Source organism: Perissodus microlepis, chromosome 6 (genome assembly GCF_051167445.1).
Source record: "Perissodus microlepis isolate ML-2025 ecotype Zambia chromosome 6, ASM5116744v1, whole genome shotgun sequence".
In the NCBI taxonomy this organism is placed as follows: domain Eukaryota; kingdom Metazoa; phylum Chordata; class Actinopteri; order Cichliformes; family Cichlidae; genus Perissodus; species Perissodus microlepis.
In genome coordinates this window covers 933,532-954,073 of record NC_140466.1, presented here as the reverse complement: position 1 = coordinate 954,073, position 20,542 = coordinate 933,532, and the positions used below count along the sequence as shown (strand labels likewise).

Below are 20,542 nucleotides of genomic sequence, written 5' to 3'. Positions count from 1 at the left end.
GTTTATAACTCACCTGTTTAAATTCTATTAAGTATTAAAGGTTGCATTGTTAGGGGGCGTGGCCTCTTTGACTGACAGGTGGATGGTGACACAGGCGGCTGTAGCTGCTGGCTTCACCTGAGCTGGACCTCTGGACCGTGTTAGTGCTGTTGGAGCCTTTTGGAGCATTTTTAATGACATCATGTGACCAATAACATGTCTGCTGAGCATCCGAGGAGGCGGAGCTCCAGGTTTGGTGTGAGATATTCTAGGGTTTTGATTGGATGTTGCAGATTAGCAGGTCTCTGCGTCTCTGCTTTAAGCATCAGATTTTATTCAGTCAGACTTGAAACCAGCGACTGAGACATAAACTGGTCAGGAAAGAGTTTACCCGGCTCACCGTCCAATCACAGTCTGTGTTACATCCAGAGGTGTCGCCCCCTGCTGCTCAGATGCAGATTTAAGGCTCTGAATATCTTGTGTATTTGATAAAGAGCGTGATTTGAAGCAGCAGAATCGTTTGTTTTCATACTGAATCTGCAGCCCGTCAGGATTCGGAGGTCTCGTTAGTGATCTGTGAGTTTGTTCTGGGCGATGAGCCGCTCAGCTGTGCGTCCTCCCACGCCGCCTGTCCAGCAGGATGGAGGTGTTGCTTGTGTCTCACTGAATCTCAGAGGTGAAGATGCCGCCTGCTGCAGCTCGTCAGGAGAGAAATGTTCACTGCTGGATATTGACTTTCTCCACAAATGACATCAGTTAGTCAGCCGTCATCCCACAACACTTTATTCCACCCGTACTGTGGAAACTACAACCTCTATTTATCGGCTGTGTACAATCCTACTATTTTCCTCTTAGTGTGTTTATGGTGTGTGTGAGTAACTAACTGCACATACGCTGAGCTGTTTATGTCCCAGGCATCTGAAAGAAAAACGTTTTTAGTATCAGTCGGGCTGTCTGCAAACGCTCGTTCTGAGGCGAGAGGCTCACCTGTCCGCGTCACGTGCAGGTGTCTGCGCAGCGAGCCAAACTCATGTAAACTTTCTCTGTCGACTCAAATAGACGAATCTGTGATCTCCGTGGCGAAAATCCCTGAGGTGGGATTCTTCAGACGGTCAGTAATGTGGGAGGAGCTTGTTGATGAAGGTGACTTCCTGGGAGGGACAGAAAATACCTGACTCCAGCCGTCGGACTCCTGCCCGTCGCTTTGGCGGCTGCAGATATTTGTGGCTTTCCAGCGTGATTAGACAGATGCGAGTGGCGTGCGAACGCATCATCACACCAAACAGCGATTAGCAAAGGTCTTCGAGCTTCACCTCCGATGTGACAGCAGCAAAGCGGCGCGGTCAGGAGGTCGTTCGAGGACATTTTGGGATCAGCCCACAGATTCGGACGGACTCATGTCGTCGCCTGTCGCTTCAACTAAAACAGCTCACAAGTCACTGCTTCCTCCTGTGCTTTTATTCTGAAGTTTGGGCTGAAGCGGTCCAACGTTTCCTGCAGCGTCGGCATCATTGAACCGTTTTTAATGCACGACTGCTCTGCCTGGAAATAAGCAGCCGTGCATCAGCTTCAGTTTTGGTTATTAAGCAGCTGTTTGTCCGTTTTCACTGGACTAGCTTGGTGTTTATATCAGGAAGTGCTGGCGTGCACACTGGGGGCTTCCACTGGGATCAGCTCGCGTTCCCTTTTGTGTTTAATTAGCAGATAAGGAGTCGTTTTTATGAATGAAAGCGGCTCCTTTCGCCTCCCTCTGCGATCCGATGTGGAGCGCCGATGCGCTTCTATAAATGAAACAAAGGCTGATGGGAGTTCTGAACAAGTGGGTTACCCAGTTTGTAGAGTGAAAGGTCCTCTGAGTGGCTGCACTTCCTGCCAGATGGCTTCGTGTCAGGAGACCAGATATCCACCTGGATTTAATCCAGAAGGAAGTTTTATTTAAAATTTTAGCTGCTGAAACAGAAGTGAAGGTTTGTACCTGTGACCTCCGTCAGTCTGGAAACTGCGAGACTCACAGGAGACAAAGTGCAGCCTCTGGTTTCCAGTTTATAGAATAATTATGAATAAATCATCAAATCAATGCCCCAAAATCAGCAGTGAATCCATCCTTTTTTTCCCTCAGAGCCACAGAGCTTCAGTTCATCCTGGAACTATTAACGATCACGATGACAGCTCAGTACAGACCCACAGCAGGTCCTGAACCTGAAAGCCAGAGTGGAAATGCTGATCGCTCTCTGACCTCAGGAGAGAAGACGAACGCCGTCCTGGCTGAAATTCCTTCAGAACAACGAGCCTTTTAACGTTCTGGTAACTGCAGTTTGGGGTGCGCGCTCAGAGATGCGCCAGCAGATCCTTCCTTGTGAATAACAGGACAGGGCTGACCTCTGTACCGCCGCGCTGTTACAACTTAATATACAAAACCTTGCTTTGGTGTCACTCACCGAAAGGATGTGGAGAGAAAAACTGAATCTGAAAGCGAGCAGCATCCACAGAGGAAGTCATTCACGACCAGTTAAATTTTATTTATAACGTGCTTTATATTGTAAGGACCCTACAATGACACAGAGGAAACCCCGACAATCAGAGGACCCACTTTGAGCAAGCAGATCCCTTCCATCGTGGTTAGCGTATCAGATGACTTTCAGGCTAACGGGAGTGAAAAGCAGCGTGACTGAAGCGGAGCGTGAGGCCGGCAGACTCACCTCTGGCAGGCAGCTCGAGCAACACTCAGTAAAATCTATAATTATGAGTGAAGACGCCCCCGACGCGCTGCAGATGCCTTCCTACACAAAGGCCCTGAAACATCCCACCAAGTTCACCGCCATCCTCAGACGCCATGGCAACAGACGAGCGAGCGTCACAGAGCTCAGACGAGGCTCTCATCTCGACATCTGCATCATCAAAGGCTGAACGAGCTCAGGCTGAATACCTGCTTCAGTCACACCTGAGCTCTGCTGTCAGGAGGACAGATGAACCTCGGTGGAGGCTGAAATTACTGCTTCTGTATATTACAGGAAACAATCTGTCACTTTATCAGATAATCAACAATAAATAATAATTACTGTGATTAAAGATGTTTTTTGGGAGACTTTTTTAATCTCGTCACAGGTATAATTTGGTAGCAGTGTCAGGTGTTGTAAACACTACAGGCCATTTTTATTTTAGTCATAATCAACTGTCAGCCTGCAGTTCCTCTGCTGGACAGCAGGGGCAGCAGTGAGTCGGTTACAGTAGAAGTAACCGTGTTTACGGCCTGATACGCAGACTGTTCGGTCTCTGTGGATAATTTCCCCTTCATACCACCTGCACGGGGAGGATGTTGTTATAACTCAACTCTAAAGTTTGCATTTATTAGGGGCGTGGCCTCTGACAGGTGGATGATGACACAGGCGGCTGTAGCCGCTAGCTTCACCTCAGCTAACTGTTCCTCTGCACCGTGTGTGCGCTGCTGGAGCGTTTTCAATGCAATGATCTGATCACTGATTCGCTGCGGTTCCTCCTGGGTGTCTCGTAGGTCGTCTCAGGGACTCGGATGTCTCGGCTGTTTTGCGATCGCCTCGGTGTCCCTCTGGATAATTTGGAGGGGAAGGCTTCTGCTTGGCCCTGAGACCTGGAAGTGACAGAAGATTATTTGATGATGACGGGGTTTGGGGGGTTTAGCTGCTCGGTTCATTTTTAACATTTTTAGTTAGGCCTCAAACACAGCAGCTGCCCAAAAGCTGCCACTGACCGGCTGATTATCAGCAGCCTGACAGGTGGCCGCAGCAGCAGGGCCGTCGCTCATTCAGAAGGAAAGTTTCCCGTCGTCGAGATGCAGATGCATCGATAGCCTCGAGTGAAGAGCGACCCAGATCAACGTGTTTGACATGAGTGGAGCGTCCTACTTCCTGTGTGTGTGTGTGTGTGTGTGTGTGTGTGTGTGTGTGTGTGTGTAAAATCAGCAGCATCTTCAGCTCAGACTGAAACACTGAAACACGACTGAAGTTTGGACGATTCGTCCGTCGACAGAATCGTTAAACAATCGTGTTTGATATTTTGATATTTTGATATTTTGAGAAACACCTGTGTGCAGCAAACTGCTGAAACCCCAAATTTTGATGTTTGAGATAAGAGGTCCCGTTAAAAGGACCATGTTTAAAATGGAAATGAAGTCAGAGTATGACCTCACTGACACGTCGACATTTGAAGGCAACGTGTCAGAGGCTGAAGCTCATCCTCGTTGGCTGCAGTTCATTTATTTGTTTTTAGCAGAAACTTTTCTGGTTTTGTGTTGTAACCTTTTAAAATCTGCATCAAATGATTTTTACAATTGGTGTTTAGATGATTTGAACCTCGTGCTCAGTCATCCAGGTAAGGAAATCCCGGGGTTGGCTCGTGTGGACGCGGCGTTTTCAGTGGGAGAAACGTTTCATCCTCCAGGTGACTTCTGAACAAGTCTGTTCTTCAGTCTTGACTTTAGTTTGTATTTCATGCAGTGGTCTGTTTGGAGTCGGAGTTTCTCATATTTATTAAAACGTCCATGTTTTTAAAGCTCGCGATGATGTCAGAGATCTTAGTGACGGGCTGATGTGGCGCTCTGGTCTCAGCTGTCTGTGAGCAGCAGCTCAAAGCTGTGCACGCTCCTCTCAGCCAGGGTTGCATCATAAATGCCTCTGAATGTTCACTCGGTTCATAAAAGTGATAAAAGTGGCTGCAGCATCGCCGCTCTGCCAGCTGGATGTTTGCTGTGAGCTTTCATGTTACAACAGCTGACCTGATTCTGAAGCAACTGTACACACAAACAGACGATGATGAGGAGGAGGAGGAGTGCCGGCAGTGTCGGGAGGTTTGAGGATGACGTCGGCGCTGATGTGCTGGATCCAGCAGGGGAAAAGCTGAGTCCCTGCATGCAGCGCCTTTCAGCAATCTCTTAAACCAGGGGTAGGCAACTCCAGGCCTCGAGGGCCGGTGTCCTGCAGGTTTTAGATCCCACCCTGGGTCAACACACCTGAATCACATGATTAGTTCATTACCAGGCTCAGGAGAACTTCAAGAAATGCTGAGGAGTCATTTAGCCCTTTAAATCAGCTGTGATGGATCATGGACACATCTAAAACCTCCAGGACACCGGCCCTCCAGGCCTGGAGTTGCCTACCCCTGTCTTAAACGGTCGCATTCCAGGACGCTCACTGAGACGCTTCAACATCTGATTGGCTGTTACCTGACCGCACTGTCAGGTAACGACACGTCGTCATGCAGCATCCGCTCATGACAATAACCTCATTTTATTAAACCAGGGACAACTAGGTAATCCTCATCAGCCAATTAAAATGGAGCTCCGCCTTCTTGAACTTCCTGTTACTACAGTAACCTCACAGCAGCCATGTTATTGGTCAGATGATGTCATTAAAAATGTGCCAGAGTGCTCCAACAGCACAAACACAGTCCAGGGGTCCAGCTAGCAGCTACAGCCGCCTGTCAGTCAAAGAGGCCCCGCCCCTAATGATTCATGCAGTCATACAGGCTGTAAACATGTTTATTTCTGCTGTAATGTTGGTCTGTGGGGACCGAATCGCTGCTGCAGCCTCCAGTGGACGTTACAGGAACTGCAGCTGTAATGTTCCTCAGCCAAGTCTGCGGGTGGGGTCAACCCTGACGGCAGGTGGGTCACATGGTGCCTGTTCCCACGCTGCGTGGTAGGTGTTAGTCAGTCACAAGTCTCCCATCAGGCCTGCAGACACCCAGTCACCCATTTCCCAGGAGGCTTTGGGGCCCTCAGGCTTAAGGATGTGGGGCGATCAGCCTGTTCCTGCTCTACAGAGCAGCCATGTGTCAGGTGTTGGTGACTTCCTTCTGAGTGAACACGATGAATCAGGTTTTGTTATGTTATATGTTTGTTAGGTTAAGTTATTTATGCTGCTGATCCAGGATCAGACCGCAGGACTGAAGGTGCTGGATTATTGTAGATTTCCCACCAAACCGCTGCTGACCCCTGCGTGCTGTTTGTGTTTTGCTCAGAGGCTGACTTCAGTGTGGGCTCCTGAACGCAGCGCAGCTGCTGAGTCTCACACTGTCGGTCTGCACTGTAACCACGATTGTGACTGCGCAAACGGCGCCGCGTCGTTCCCCGCTGGGTCCCGGTGGAGTTGGTCGGTAATCCGTCCACAGCCGTCTTCGCCGTGTTTAATGGAGATTAGATGTGTTTATGGACCTCCTGAGGCGTCGTTAATCTCGTCGCTGCTCGCTGTTCGCTCGCTTTGCTTTTTGTGTGCGTTTCTGTCTTTAGCCTCATTCAATTAAGTGAACTTTGGTGTTTAATCAGACACGCAGCAGGGACTGAAGCTGCGTGTCTGGAGTGGGAGAATATGTTAAAATGAAGTTTCAACCTCGGCCCCGCCTTCATTTGGTGTTTCCTCTGCTCGCAGGCTCAGATCGCCTTCCTGCAGGGCGAGAGGCGGGGCCAGGAGAACCTGAAGAAGGACCTGGTGAGGCGAATCAAGATGCTGGAGTACGCTCTGAAGCAGGAGAGGTGAGATCCTTTTACCGGGGTCACATATTTCACATGCAAACACTTTGATAAGGAAACAGTCGAATCCTCTCTGCCCTCATCTGAACTCAAAGGAAAACGTTCGCTCACACTTGAGATGCGACGTTGGTTTGGGAGAGACCACGGCCGTAGAAACACGGGGGTGTTCCTCCCGCTGCCAACAAGAACAATCAGTCGAAGTTGTTCATAAACATGTCCTCTGTTTATGAACGTCACTCAGAACTGAAATATGAACCTTTTTAAAGCAGCGAAGTTTCCAGCTCGTGTTTTAGTTCCAGGTCCTGGTTTAGTTGCCATAGTGAAGGAGTTTCCATTCAATTCACCTTTATTTATACAGCACCAAACCACAACAGCAGTCGCCTCAAGGCACTTTATATTGTACAGTAGACCCTACAATAATACATACAGAGACAACCCAACAATCATGTGACCCCCTATGAGCAGCACTTTGGTGACAGTGGGAAGGAAAAACTCCCTTTGAACAGGAAGAAACCTCCAGCAGAACCAGGCTCAGGCCTATTAACACATAGTGAGTGAAGAAGAAACACCCAATGCATCATGGGAATCCTCCTGCAGCCTACAGCTATTGCAGCATCACTAAGGGAGGATTCAGGGTCACCTGGTCCAGCCCTAACTATATGCTTTAGTCCATCTGAGAAGTAATAAATGCATGAAGCCCGAATGAGATAAAGACGTTTGTGATATCTGTGTGTGTCCTCAGAGCCAAATACCACAAACTGAAATATGGCACCGAGCTGAACCAGGGAGAAATCAAACCTCCGAGTTACGACTCAGGTAGGAGTTTTTCTGACTGTTTTTCCCGTCTGCACAAATTCAGCGTCGTGTTCGGTCAGAGGCACGAAAATCACAGTTTAAATTTCCAACAGCATTAACCCATCTCACACTGCATGTGTCCTACATGAAAATGTAATTAATGTCTGCACTGAAGCCTTCAGAGTCGCCCCCTGCTGGCCATCACAAAGAAACGCAGCATTAGGATGATCTTCTTCACGCTTGCTGTGGTTCCTCTGCTGCTTTACACTCAACTTGTGCTTCTGTCTCTTCGCTCCTCGCCTCTGAGTTTGATGCTGGGAGGAGCCTCTCTGCTGCCTCCCTGTGGACACATCAGAAATAAACTGGGCCTTTTATTTACTCTCATCTGTTAACATGTGAGGGTTCCCGGGAGGACATATTTCAGGAGAGGGGCATCTGCAGCACGATGCTTTGGGAATTCACGAGTGGATGGACGGAAACGCAAACGTAACGTGTTCTCTGTTTCAGACGACGACAACGAGGCTACGAGTCCTCCGAACAGCAGCCATCAGCTCAGCTGGAAACAAGGACGCCAGCTGCTCCGGCAGTGAGTGCACGCACACAGACAGACACACACACAGACACGCACACACACACACACACGCCTTCAGACGTCCAGTGTGTCACAGGGCGGCTGTGTGTGTTTAAATGTTTCTCAGAAAGAAGCAGAAAGTCAATCATCTTAATAGAGATTAACACTTGTTGTGTCTGTGTGTGTGTGTGTGTGTGTGTGTGTGTGTCTGTGTCTGTGTGTGTGTGTGTGTGTGTGTGTGTCTGTGTGTGTCTGTGTCTGTGTGTACTTTAAATGAGAGACTATAAAGAACATTTTATCCACAAAGACAAACAGAGGAACTAGATCTGACTGCAGGTGGTGATGCGTTCGCTGTCTGAAATATTACGCAGCCGCTCCATAAATCTGTGTTAAAACCTTTTCAGCACGAGTCAGTTTAGCTCACAGGCGAGAACAGTGAAAGTTAAAGTCCTCTGATCGTGCTGGAAAAACCTGACGGTGCATCCTCGCCACTCAGTCTTCACCAGCAGGTGGCGCCGTGTCTCTGCAGAACTCAGCGTTTTTGGCTGCGGGGCGTGATCGGACCGATCCATCGCTCCGACGCTTCTGTTAGCTCCTCAGACTCGTGCGTGTGTGCAGCTCTGTGTGTGTATGTGTGAGCGTTTGTGGTGACAGTGAATGGAGGATTGTGTGAGGCATCAAGACGTCCTGCGATCGGAGAGGCTGGTACAGATGGGAGGGAGGGAGGCTGAACTGTGTGAGAAACACACTGGGCGTTATTCAGGCCAGACCACAGCGCTGCTCTCAGGTCAGCGGGGTCGAGGCTCGGTACAGTACGGAGATTTAAATTGGAACTTTTTGGGTTTAGAGGAGCTTCGCCCGAGCGGTTTGTTCAATTCGGACTCAGTAAGTACAAAGAGGTTTGCTCCCACCGCAGGCAGCATCTTTCTTAAGATACTCTAAAGTCCTCCAGAACAGGCTGGAACTCGACTAACATCCTTTCTCCCCCTGCAGCAGACGCAGCTTTGACTGCAGATTTGAAATCTGACAAATAAATAAAATCAGCAGCTTGTTCAGAGCTGCTCGAGCACAGTCAGGTGTTTTCTTCCTGTTTGTATGCTCGCACACCCTGACCCGCTCTCAGAGTTGGCCTGGTGTTGGAAACTGCTGCTGCCCTTTAAAGAAGCTGCTCTGTTCATATAATTGTGGTCGGTCAGTGGGTACAGCGAGGCACGGCTGCTGCAGGAGGACACTCCGTATTCAGGAGTCCTCTAAAGATCAGGACGACTTTTTTTCACTCCTAATCTTCTTGACGAGCTGGTTTGTTAGTCCAACCTGCAGTCCTGCAGGTACAGGTGAGGGGGATGACCCTCGACCCCTTCTCACAGACCTCCAGCTGTGGTACATCTGTTTGCACCTGCGGTGTTTCTTTAAGAGATGTGGCTGCAGGGTAACAAAGTAAGCGCCCAAAGCTGCAGTTCCTCTAACGTCCACCAGAGGCAGCAGTGAGTCAGTCCCCCACAGGCTCTCATGTTAAATCTTTAAGGCAGAAATAAACATGTTTGCAGCCTGATGTTTAAGTTTAATTAAGGCTTAAAATATGGACGTCTGGACCGTGTTCGCGCTGTTACTGTCACCTCTCATAACTCAGATAAACGTTACCGTAGCCTCTCGATCTACAGCAGGAGTTTGGGTTCAGCTACCGTTCAGTTGTTTTAGAGAGCTGTCGGTCGTCTCGTACAGATCAGCTGAGATCAGCCACGTTAACCTCGTGGCTGCTGTCACTCCCTCAGAAGCTCTCGCTGACCTCGTGTCCTGTCTCCGGCTCAGATACCTACAGGAGGTCGGATACACGGACACCATCCTGGATGTGAAGTCTCAGAGGGTGAGGGCGCTGCTCGGTCTTGCCGGAGACACGGGAGACAAACCGTCAGACAAGAAAACTGAGCCGATGGTCAACGGCACCGAGCCGTCCTCGCTGAAGGACAGCGGCATGGTCAGGTACGACGCCAGGAGGTGAAATAAAAACGCCACACAGCAAAGCGCGCGTCATTACAAAACCGCGTTTCTCCCGCAGTAAGCCCGACGTGTCCGACTCGGCCACCGTGCTGGAGGCCTTCAAGTTCATCGAGAGCGCCGCAGCAGAGTTCAGCGACGAGGACGAGGACGAGGACAGCGAGGGGAGGGACAAAACCATCCTGGACCTGGCTGCAGTAAGAGCCTGACACACTCCCGTTATTTCACTTTTTCTTAATGTATGAGATTATTTTCACTCTCTGTAACTGTGGATGAAAGTGTGCATTCCCAGTTTCCACAGGGTCTCTGTTTGGCTGTGCCTGCAGACCACGATGAAGCCCACTCACTGTGAGGAACGTGTTCCTGTGTGCTGCCTGGTTCGTCTGTAACGGAGAGCACAGGAATGTCATTAGGATGTTCCTTATCTTACAAACGCGAGTAAACCACAGCTTTCAGTCTGTAAAAATCTGGAAACGGCACGTTTATGTTTTTTATGTCCAAACTGAGACCATGTGTGATTTTTAAGTAATAATATTGTCGTCATAAGAAGCATTTATGGAGCTCGTGTGGGTGCTGCAGGTGCTCCCCAGCCTGGAACTCCATCATCTCCACCATCATTGCTTTGGTTGCATATCTGCGAGCGCTCGCCTTCAGAGTAAAAGCTGAGCCTGTTGAAACGTGTGTGCTTCAGCAGTAAGACAAAGCTTTTACTTTGAAGGCGAATGTCCACAAATGGCAAATATTTACAGATTCGTCGGTGTCTTCTGTGCCCACGACCACGGCAATCTGCTGCCAACCAAAGCGACTGCAGGACGGTTTGGATACGTCCTTGTAGCCACTTTCACGCGCCGACTGACAGCAGTCACGTTTCTCCCGGTGGCCGCTGCGTGACCTCCGGGCCCGTGTAAAACTTAAAACCTGTAAACATCAGCTCTAAAAACGTGGCTTTGCCTTTGCACAGATGGTGAGAAAGAAACACTCGTCAACGCCGTCTTCCACGACCTCTGACCTCAGCGATGACCTGGACACGGAGGAGGCGCTGAAGGGTTTTGATTTCTTGGCGAGTCCAGACGAGCTGGACGGATCGCCCGAGTCAAGGAGCGGGGATGACAGCGGCGAGTGGGGTGAGTCACCCGATGGGTTTCAGAGCGTCAGAACGTTAGCGAGTGAAGCTTTAACCACAATGGTAAAAGAAGACTCCAGAGTTCAGAGCGTGAATGCAGGAGGACCCAGAGTCGCGCCCTGTGGAACTCCAGTTTCCTGTCTACAGCGACCTGCAGGTCACTGGCAGATTTGAGGCAAACTTGACCTTTAGAAACTTTTCTTAATGTTAATAAGTTGGAGGAGTGAAGGTGATCCCTGTTTTATTGAGGTTAGAAAGAGCAAACAGGAAGTGTCTTTGTTTTGTCTGTATGTACAGTCAAGCATCCGTGGAGCACCTGTGAAAGCTGAGAGTTTAATTTTGATCGTTTTTAAATGAGTTTGTAATAAAGTTACGTTTCAGCTCCTTTTTGCAGACGTCTTTTTCGTGAAGGTAAAACAAACCGAAGCTCGTCCTGACCCGCCGTCCTCTGTGTTTACATAAAGAAACCCTTTTTCTGCTGTTGCTTAGCAACCGGTCCAGTGTCATTCGGCCAATGACGGAGAGCTCCCCACGCGCTTGGTGATTCAACACTTGAGTCCAGATAGTAAAGGAGCGCTGACTCAGTGCAGCAGGTCTCACCGCAGTGCTGTGTGCTCACGGCGTGAAAGGCCGCAGCGCGGAGCTTCGTCTCCGCTTTAACGCCGTTTCCATCTTGAAGTTCGGTCTGTGACGCTGCCTCCGCCTTCACACTGAGATATTACAGCAGCCGAGCGCAGATAAAACCCGTTTGGCTGCTCGATTATGATGGAGCTGCCCGTCTCAGCTCCATCGTCCCCTCACCTTTCATTCAGCTCGCTGTTACCATGGCAGCTTCCGTCACTGCACGCTTCTCATCTGTGGAGCCTGGTGTGCCCTTTGACCTTCTACAGATAATGCTTGTCCCCATCAGACTGCTTCTACACCTGTGGAACTGCGCCCCCTACAGCGGAGGAGAGTAAGAGCAGCAACAGCCGGTTTACTCTTTGAATTGTTTAAAATGTAGAAGCTCATAAACAGAAGAAGGCGAATAACTGCAGGATTAACAGGAAACAGAATAAACTAACTGCGTCTCGACTTTCATGGTTTTTTACAGAAAGCATCCTTTGTCTCATAACTTCAGTGTGAAAAACACCTTTAAGCTGTTCAGACGGCGCAGATCAACTCGCTGCATCACGATGTGAATGTTTGATTTCTCTGATGATTCACTGGAGGAAATGTGAAAAAAGCGCGTTCACACTTTCAGCTTCACGTGGGACGAAGCTCAGCGTCCAGCTGATTCCTTCTGGGTCTCATGAGTGTTTTCTGCGAGGGACAAAAACATCGTTAATCCTGGACCCGCTCGTACAGACACAGATTCAGGACATTTTTAAAGTTGATGTAAGACGGTGAGCGGATTCTGTGAGGTCACCTTCGTCTTTGGTTGAGGTTATCTGGGATGAATGGTACAGGAGGAATCTTTGCATCCTTCTCGCCTGTAGGAGGCGCTCAACTCGCTGCGTCTGCAGCCGTCGTCGTGTTTCTGCGGGACGCGGTTAGCCGAGGTTTCACAGGAGGGAGGGACTGCTGGCCTGGCTCTGCACACGTGCGTGTAAAGCACAGGGGGCGCTGTAGAGCGAGGTCAGCTGACAGATGAAAGCGACAGCGTAGCTGGGTTACCCCCGTCTGTCTGAGGTTCCTGGCTCGTCATCACGTCTCCCTCAGGGATGGATTTGAACTGCACTGCATCCAGACACTCACAACATGTTTCTGCCTCCCCTCCCTCCCTTCTCCTCCCTCCCCTCCTCCCCGCCTCCTCCCCTCCGTCCTGTAGAGAAGGAAGAGCAGTCTCCTCTGGGTGAAATGGCCTGGGATGTGGACCAGGGGCTGATAGCCCAGCTCAAGGAGCAGTACAGGAAGGAACGCAAGGGCAAGAAGGGGGTGAAGAGTAAGTCGTGCTGCAGGCCTGTGCTTCATCCTCCCTCCTCACCCTCTTTACGTTTTGTTCCCCTCACCCTCTTCCTGTAATAATAAACTATTTATTCTCTTTTTCACCTCTAAGTTTTCCCTCCTCACATCGCCTCAGTCCCATCACTGGTCCTCTGTGGAGGGTGGAGGATTCGCCTCCACCCTCTGTTTGGTCCGTGTTGGTTTTCTGAATGAATCTGTCGCAGCATCCAACCGTTTCAAGGGTCAGTTAGGAGGCTGTATACAAAAGATGAACAGTTGAGGGACTACAGTTAGCTGAGGTGAAGTCTAGCAGACAGCTAGCAGCTGCAGGTGACAGTCAAAGAGGCCACGCCCCTCATAATGCAAACTTTAAATGAGTTATCAGGTTACAGAGAGATCAAACAGTTTGTGTATCAGGCTGTAAACACGTTTGTTTCTGCTGTAAAGTTTGAACACGAGTCTGTGGGGACTGACTCACTGCTGCCTCTGCTGCATGTTAGAGGAACTGCAGTCACTGAGACGCTCTGGTTGTGCTGGAGAGTAAGTGAACGGTCTGAGTGGAAGGTTTTAAGACCTGAGCCGCTTTAATGCTCACATCGTCCAGATGTGCAGATACCACAGTGTCCTCCTTCACAGCTGGACCATCAGTGTGCTTTTCAAACTGAGATGATTTGTAGGAAACTTTATTGCGCTGTGGAAACTGCGCCCTGGTTTGCGTCAGGTTGTCTTCAGGTTTTTTTTTACTTCCTGTTGGTTTCCGGCGCCTCGCACGGCCTCGCACGGCCTGATCCTTATGAAACCATCATCAGATTGAATCCGTCCGTGCTTGTGTTGCGATGGCAGCGACTCGTCTGCATCGGTGTCGCCGTCTGTCCGGCAGGTTTCTGTCCTTCCTGCTCTTCGCTCGTCTTCTTTGTTTCTCTGCTTTGGTTTGCCATCGATGCCTCGCAGAGCCGCTGCTGCTCCTTCTTTCCATCTTCACGTTTCACGTTTTATTTTTCATCTCTCCCTCCAAACATCGTTGTTCTCCCGCCTTCATCGGGCTTCCTGTCCCCTCCTCATCCTCTCTCGCCTCTCTTCTTCCTCCTGCAGGACCAAACCGGTCTAAGCTGCAGGACATGCTGGCTAACCTGCGGGACGCCGAGGACCTGCCCTCCATGCAGCCGGCCGTGACGCCCCCCTCTCGGTCGAGCGTGCCCAGGCTGAACGAGCACGAAGTCGGACGCCCCGATGACGGTAGCCCTCCCTCCGTCTCGGCTCAGCGGTCATGTGTGAGTGACGTGAATGTTCAAACGTTTCCTGTTTCCGTCCTGCAGAGGCGATGACGTTCCTGCCGTCGTCGGGGAAGTCGTTCATTCTGGGCAGAGTGGACGAGGCGGTTTCTAACGAGCTCGGATTGGGAGAGCTGGCCGGACTGACCGTCGCTAACGAGGCCGAGGGCCTGATGTACGACGTGAGTAACGTTAACCTGTCACAGGCTGCTTCAGGCCACGCCCCCTCGTGGACATAATCTCAGAAAGAAAAGATGAAGAGCAGCGAGTAAAACCTGATTCCACTCGTGGTTTGTTTTGTTTTATCTGTTTGATTTGAATATTCAAGGAGTGTTTCCACAGTGCTCCTGCACCCTGACATAGAGCTCCGCCCCCACAGCTGATTCTAACCTATCAGAGAGCTTAATGAGACCTTTTCCCTCCCTCAGATCGCCAACAACAAAGATGCTCTGAGGAAGACGTGGAACCCGAAGTTTACCCTGCGGAGCCACTTTGACTCTGTGCGCAGTCTGGCCTTCCACCCGGTGGAGCCGGTTCTGGTCACCGCCTCCGAGGATCACACCCTCAAACTGTGGAACCTCCAGAAGACGGCGCCCGCCAAGAAGTGAGACACGTTTTGCCATCACACACGTATTCTATGAAACAGGGCAGGGACAGCTCAGTAGGCAGAGCGGTCGTGTAGAGTGGCCCCACGATCGGAAGGTCGGGGTTCGACTCCACTGAACGGCTACGCTGAGGTCCCCCTGAGCGAGATACCGCCCCTACACCCCGCTCCCCGGGCGCTGCATTGGTGACTGCCCACTGCTTCAATGGGTTAAATGCAGAGGAGTAATTTCCCTACGGAGACTAACACATCATTATTATTATTATTATTATTATTATTATTATTATTATTATTATCATCATATTAAATAAGATTATAAAATGATCTGTTTTTCCCCTGAAGTTGAAAACGCTCTGAGAGGGACTGCTGGCCTGGCTCGTGGATCCAAATGTAGACTCTGCTAACGTAGCTTTGCATGATTCCTCAAAATAATCCTCCTCTGATTATGATCCTGAGCCTCGGTTTATCCCCTCTCTGAAACGAGCCGTTGTAGCTCCTCTCCCTTTAAGCAAACTTTCCTCTGATTGGCTGCCCCTCACAAACAGAAGGTTTAAACTGCAGTTGGGCGGGGCTTCTGTGGCATCGTGCAGTCTGCAGCCTGAGCTGATGTTACAGGACAAACGAACACGGCTTTTAGAAGCCGGCGGTCTCACTCCTCTGCTTCGATCCTCAGGTGCGCGGCGTTGGACGTGGAGCCCATCTACACATTCAGAGCCCACAGGTGAGCGTGGGAGCGTTCCCAGCACCGCACACCTTCAGCCCGACTCCGTTCATGCGGTCATAAAACCAACGTAAGTGTCTGTCATTCTGATTTCGTTCTGTAGCGGAGCCGTGTTGTGCGTCACCATGAGCTCGAGCGGCGAGCAATGCTTCAGCGGGGGCGTAGACGGCACCATTCAGAGCTGGAACACCCCCAACCCCAACATCGACCCCTACGACTCGTATGGTACGACCCGGCTCCTCCCAGCACACGCCTTCGTCGTGCTCTGTTTTCACATCTTCACGTGAGGATTTGCTCTCGTTTCCTCTGCAGAGCCGTCCGTCCTGCGGGGGGCGCTGTGCGGTCACACGGACGCGGTGTGGGGTGTGGTCTACAGCTCGGCTCACCGCCGCCTCCTCTCCTGCTCGGCCGACGGGACGGTGCGGCTGTGGAGCGCCGCCGACACCTCGCCGTCTCTCGCTGTTTTCAACGAGCGAGGAGGTAAGAGAACATCTGTGAGAACATCTGCACCGCAGCTTCAAGGAGGCGCATTACAGTTTTATGTACCTTTAGTTACTCCTCGAGGAGGAGGAGCTTAAGTGGCGCTGTGCTGAGTCTCTGCCTCTCTCTCAGAGCTCGGAGTCCCGACCTCGGTCGACCTGGTGAGCAGCGAGCCGGCTCACATGGTGACGTCCTTCGACACCGGACACATCGGCCTCTTCAACATGGAGACGCAGCAGCTCGTCCTGAAGCTGGAGTCGGCCGGTCCTCCAGGTACGACCACGAACTCGGCGAGTATTTACAACCCGAGAACAAAGAGTGTGAATAAAAACGACAGAAACGCGTCACATGTTCAGACTGAGGAAATGAACCGTCCGCGTGTCCACGTCCCCGATCATGTGACCGACCTGCTGACAGCTCACCCGATCAGCTGCTGAGGGCTCCTCCAGCTGTTTCTTTCTAAAAATGTCTCCGCTCCGTTTTCTTTGTTCTGCTGTGAGTAAAATCTGAGTTTACGACGTTTGTTTTGCTCGTCACTCTGCGTCCCAACGGCGTTTGCAGAGCTCCGCCTCTAAATCACGTTCACCAATGAGCAGGATGAACAGGCTTCAGATATGTCGACGAGAAGTTCGCAGAGACTTTCGTTTGTGCGTGTGCCGGTTAATTCTGCTGCCGTTTCGAAGCGTCGTCGGTGTCACGGCGCCGTCCGCAGGCCGAGCTGATGCGCTGACGCTTACACGTATTTACTGCTAATGTTCTCCTTCCTCCTCACGCCCGCCTCCACGCAGAAGCTCCCTGCAAGATCAACAAAGTGCTGAGCCATCCCACGCTGCCGATCACCATCACCGCTCAGGAGGACCGCCACATCCAGTTCTTCGATAACAACACAGGTACGCCGTGACGTGTCCTCAGCTTCGCTTCTTTCGTTGCCTCGCAGATCAAATTTAAACTTTAACCGTGTTTCAAACTGAAGGTAAGCTCATCCACGCCATGGTCGCCCACCTGGACGCTGTCACCAGTCTTGCTGTGGATCCAAACGGCCTTTACCTCATGTCAGGAAGTAAGTATCCAAGCGCACGCCAGCTGGCACATCCCATAATATTATCAGACTTTATAAAGAGCCTACGGGTACTTCCTGTATTTATTATTTTCACTCTAAGAGCTCTGGAGTAAAACGCGCTGTTCTCACAGCCGAGCCAATCGCAGCATCAGGAAACCAGGAAGTGTCTGTTTATGATGAAAAACACAAACGTATCCATGTAACAACAACAACAATAACAATCGTTTGTTTGTCCTGTAACATCTTGTTGACGTCTTTATATTTTTTTATGTGTTTTTATTTTATTTTTGTCCAAAAATGTTCAGAAGTTTAAAAATGTTTCTGTCGGCCTGACTGACAGACGGGAGGATCTGCGGGTTCATCCCTCGCTCTGTCCTGTAACGGCCTCCATCTTTATTTACAGTCGCTGCTCTGTGCTGATTGGCTGTCTCTCTTCCCGTCAGGTCACGACTGCTCGATCCGTCTGTGGAACATGGAGAGTAAAACCTGCATCCAGGAGTTCACAGCACATCGTAAGAAGTTCGAGGAGTCCATCCACGACGTGGCGTTCCATCCCACCAAGTGCTACATCGGCAGCGCCGGGGCCGACGCGCTCGCCAAAGTCTTCGTATGACCTGAATGTGGTCAGCTGACCGCCCCGACGTTCTCAGTGGGGTTCTTATTTTTGGACAGATGGAGGTCGCTTCCTCTGCAGAAGGTGACCCCACCTCAATCCCCCCCACGCCCCCCCTTTAAGATTCTTCTCATGTTAAGCCCCGCCCCCTGCTGGACTCGGGCTGGCCCGGATCCACAAAACAAACTGACCTCTGAGTGAGGGGAAGAAGTTATCACGCGGGAGGCCGCGGCGTGCGTTCTCCCTCGAACAGCTCCGGGCTCGCCGCAGACGTCCGTCTCATCGTAACGTGCCTTCTTTCTGTCGGACGCTCAGAAGAAACCCGAGACGCCGGAGACGAGTCGCGACGGGGAGGTGATGGCGGCCAAGTTTAACCTTCACACGACCTCCATTTGTTAGTCTGTCCGTCCTGAGCTGAGCGGCGGCGAGGACAGTCCTGGATCTGTCCCCGCCTTTAATGTGCTCCACCTGAGCCACGCCCACACAGGCAGGAACTTTGGCCCATCACGGTCGCCGTCCCTAGTTGGTTCCATCAGGTTCTCGTCCCTGCTGTTGGCGATGACCTGGCGCTCGGTGGGAAGCAACATTAAAGAGAATCGGCGCCTGATTGGCTCCAGCCTCAAACATCCGAACATGAAGGTCCTCACTGCGCTCTGCAGAGTCCACGCCATGAGGTGGAGAGGGCGGGGTTAACCTGAGAGGGCGCCACCTGCTGGGACCGCCAAGACACAGGCGCTCAGCCCTGACTGAGCAGTAATCCTTCGCTGGACTTTGAATCAATGATGAAGGTTCAACAGAGTCCGTTTGGCTGCACCTGAGCTCTGATGGGGTTTCTTTGGCTCCTCCTCCTCCGAGACGCTGCTCATCGATCTTGATCCGCTGAGCTTTCTGTTCTAAACCCTGAGCGGCGCTAACAGGGACTTTTGGGGAAACCTCACCTGGAAGGTTCTCCTCACTCACTCACGGGTTGTAAGATATGTGGCTGCTTTTGTGGGCGTGACCCTGCGGCGAAGCTTTTCTCTCCAGAAATCAAACGGATCGGCCCGGACGCCTCCGACTAATCCCGACGCCTGCTGTTGCTAATGCTAATTACCTTCTTGTAACATACCTGAGTAACACCTGTGCTGCGCCCTCAGATCTGCTTTCCAGCTGGGTTTGTTCGCCGTGAGACGCAGGCGGATCTTTTTTATTCTGTTTTACTTGAAAGTGTCGTTTCTTCTTTTCGGGGTTTCTGCTGATGTTTTAATGACTTCTGTGTTTTTTAACCAAACGCATCGTCTCAGACAGCAGCTGCTTCCCATCGTGGTGCGAAACGGTCGGCGTGTACAAAGACTTAACAGATATATGTGTGTGTACAGTTTTTAGGTATTAAAGCAAATCTATTTATTAACTGGTGTAAAGAGTGTATTTAGGGCAGTTTGGTCGGTGAGCAGAAAGATCAAACGTTGAGTGTTTGTGTTCAGCTTTCCTGTAAACTCGTGTGGAGCATGAATGCAGTCTGTACAGAGACGTGAACGCTTCCTTTAAAAGCTTTTTATCCATGACTTTCACCTTTACCTGCACTCGTCTGTGTTCAAGGGTGTTTTCAAAAGTTTTGTCCGCGATACGAGCGGGCAACTTCCTGTTTGGTTTCCAAAGTAAGAGCATATCCACACAGTTGGCTGATTTCTGCATTAAAATGAATCAATTCAATTCGTTTTTGTTGGTTTTTTCTTCCATAAAAGGAAGTTGTGGACGTTTTCAATCCTCACTGCCTCATCCCGTTTACTCCATGTACACAAAAAGAAACTGTTAAACAAAAAAAACTCATCGGTTTGACAGATTTTCTTCGAGCGTTTGCGTCGTGTGTCGAAGATAACAAACCGTTTGATGGTTTTCAGCTTCTTAAATGTCTCAGTCTTTTCTCAGTGACGACAGCACAGCTTTAGATTGAACACGTGTGATGGCAGCTTTTATTTTTATGTTGTAAAGTTGCCAAAAACATTCAGTAGTTTGTTGAAAATGATGTTCGGCTGCCCGCTGAGAGCAACATGGAGTCAGCGCTGAGTTCCTAAATGGTTCAGAAGTTTAAAGATTTGTACTAATCTGCGCAGACACCGCTCGCTCACTTATGAAGCTTCTGTTGCCCAAAATTCGTTTCAGTTTGTCGTCAGTCTTTCATACGTCTTCCGCTGGATGAACTGAAGACTTTCAGCTTCACAGAGTGTAACTGTTTAAATTTGCTCTCCTTCTTGTTCTGTTCTGCCGGGTTTTTCTCAGCGCTGACAGAAACCTGCAGAGCAAAACAAGCAGACTCACACTGGAGCACATTTATGATATTTCTGGTGGAGCAACAACAGATTTCAGAGTGTGAGTTTTGACAAAGTGCACAAAATGTATTTATTTTAATTTGCTTCCATCATATCTTTAGTTTATTTTAAAGCTGAATAAAAATGAATCCTGACTTCTTTAACAGAAGCCAACATGTCCTCCAGTAACCACGTCTCATTTCTTCCTCTTCGGTGATAAGCTTGGGGACGCGGCTCCGTCTCTGTGCAGTGTTTGCAGATGAAATCTTCTGTGAGCTGAACTCCAGACTGAATCCTGCCTGTAAACTGTGGATGTGTTTTATTGTGAAACTGCAGGAGGGACGATGGGAGCTGCTCGGGCTGTACATACAGTTCACACACTGTGTTTTGTTTTGTTTTTTGGCTTTTTTGTGTCTTTTTGCCTTCAGAGTGGGAGAGTGACAGATTTATCAGTAACAATAAAGAAATATGTTGTATATCATCCTGCGTGGTTTCATTGTTGTTTTTTAAGTGTTGATGGGAACGAAAGACGGAACAATGAAAAACAACATTTTGAAGTCAGTCAGTTTAGTTTCTCTCGATTATCACATAGGTTTGGTTTTTTTAAGATTTTC

General features: G+C 50.0%; 1 protein-coding gene across 1 annotated transcript in view; it reads left to right on the top strand.

Moving 5' to 3' along the window:
• LOC146384745 (striatin-like) overlaps positions 1–20,409 on the top strand; it is a 31,175-nt gene extending 10,766 nt beyond the window's left edge. The window contains exons 2-18 of the mRNA XM_084929797.1: positions 6,381–6,484; positions 7,224–7,297; positions 7,784–7,862; positions 9,657–9,827; positions 9,904–10,039; positions 10,804–10,966; positions 12,776–12,889; positions 13,984–14,127; positions 14,208–14,344; positions 14,591–14,766; positions 15,440–15,487; positions 15,591–15,712; positions 15,800–15,967; positions 16,100–16,240; positions 16,756–16,857; positions 16,941–17,027; positions 17,471–20,409. Of these exons, the coding sequence (XP_084785923.1) occupies positions 6,381–6,484; positions 7,224–7,297; positions 7,784–7,862; positions 9,657–9,827; positions 9,904–10,039; positions 10,804–10,966; positions 12,776–12,889; positions 13,984–14,127; positions 14,208–14,344; positions 14,591–14,766; positions 15,440–15,487; positions 15,591–15,712; positions 15,800–15,967; positions 16,100–16,240; positions 16,756–16,857; positions 16,941–17,027; positions 17,471–17,640 (2,136 nt within the window). The 3' untranslated portion in view covers positions 17,641–20,409. The remainder of the gene's footprint in view (positions 1–6,380; positions 6,485–7,223; positions 7,298–7,783; positions 7,863–9,656; positions 9,828–9,903; positions 10,040–10,803; positions 10,967–12,775; positions 12,890–13,983; positions 14,128–14,207; positions 14,345–14,590; positions 14,767–15,439; positions 15,488–15,590; positions 15,713–15,799; positions 15,968–16,099; positions 16,241–16,755; positions 16,858–16,940; positions 17,028–17,470) is intronic.
• Positions 20,410–20,542: the final 133 nt, after the last annotated feature.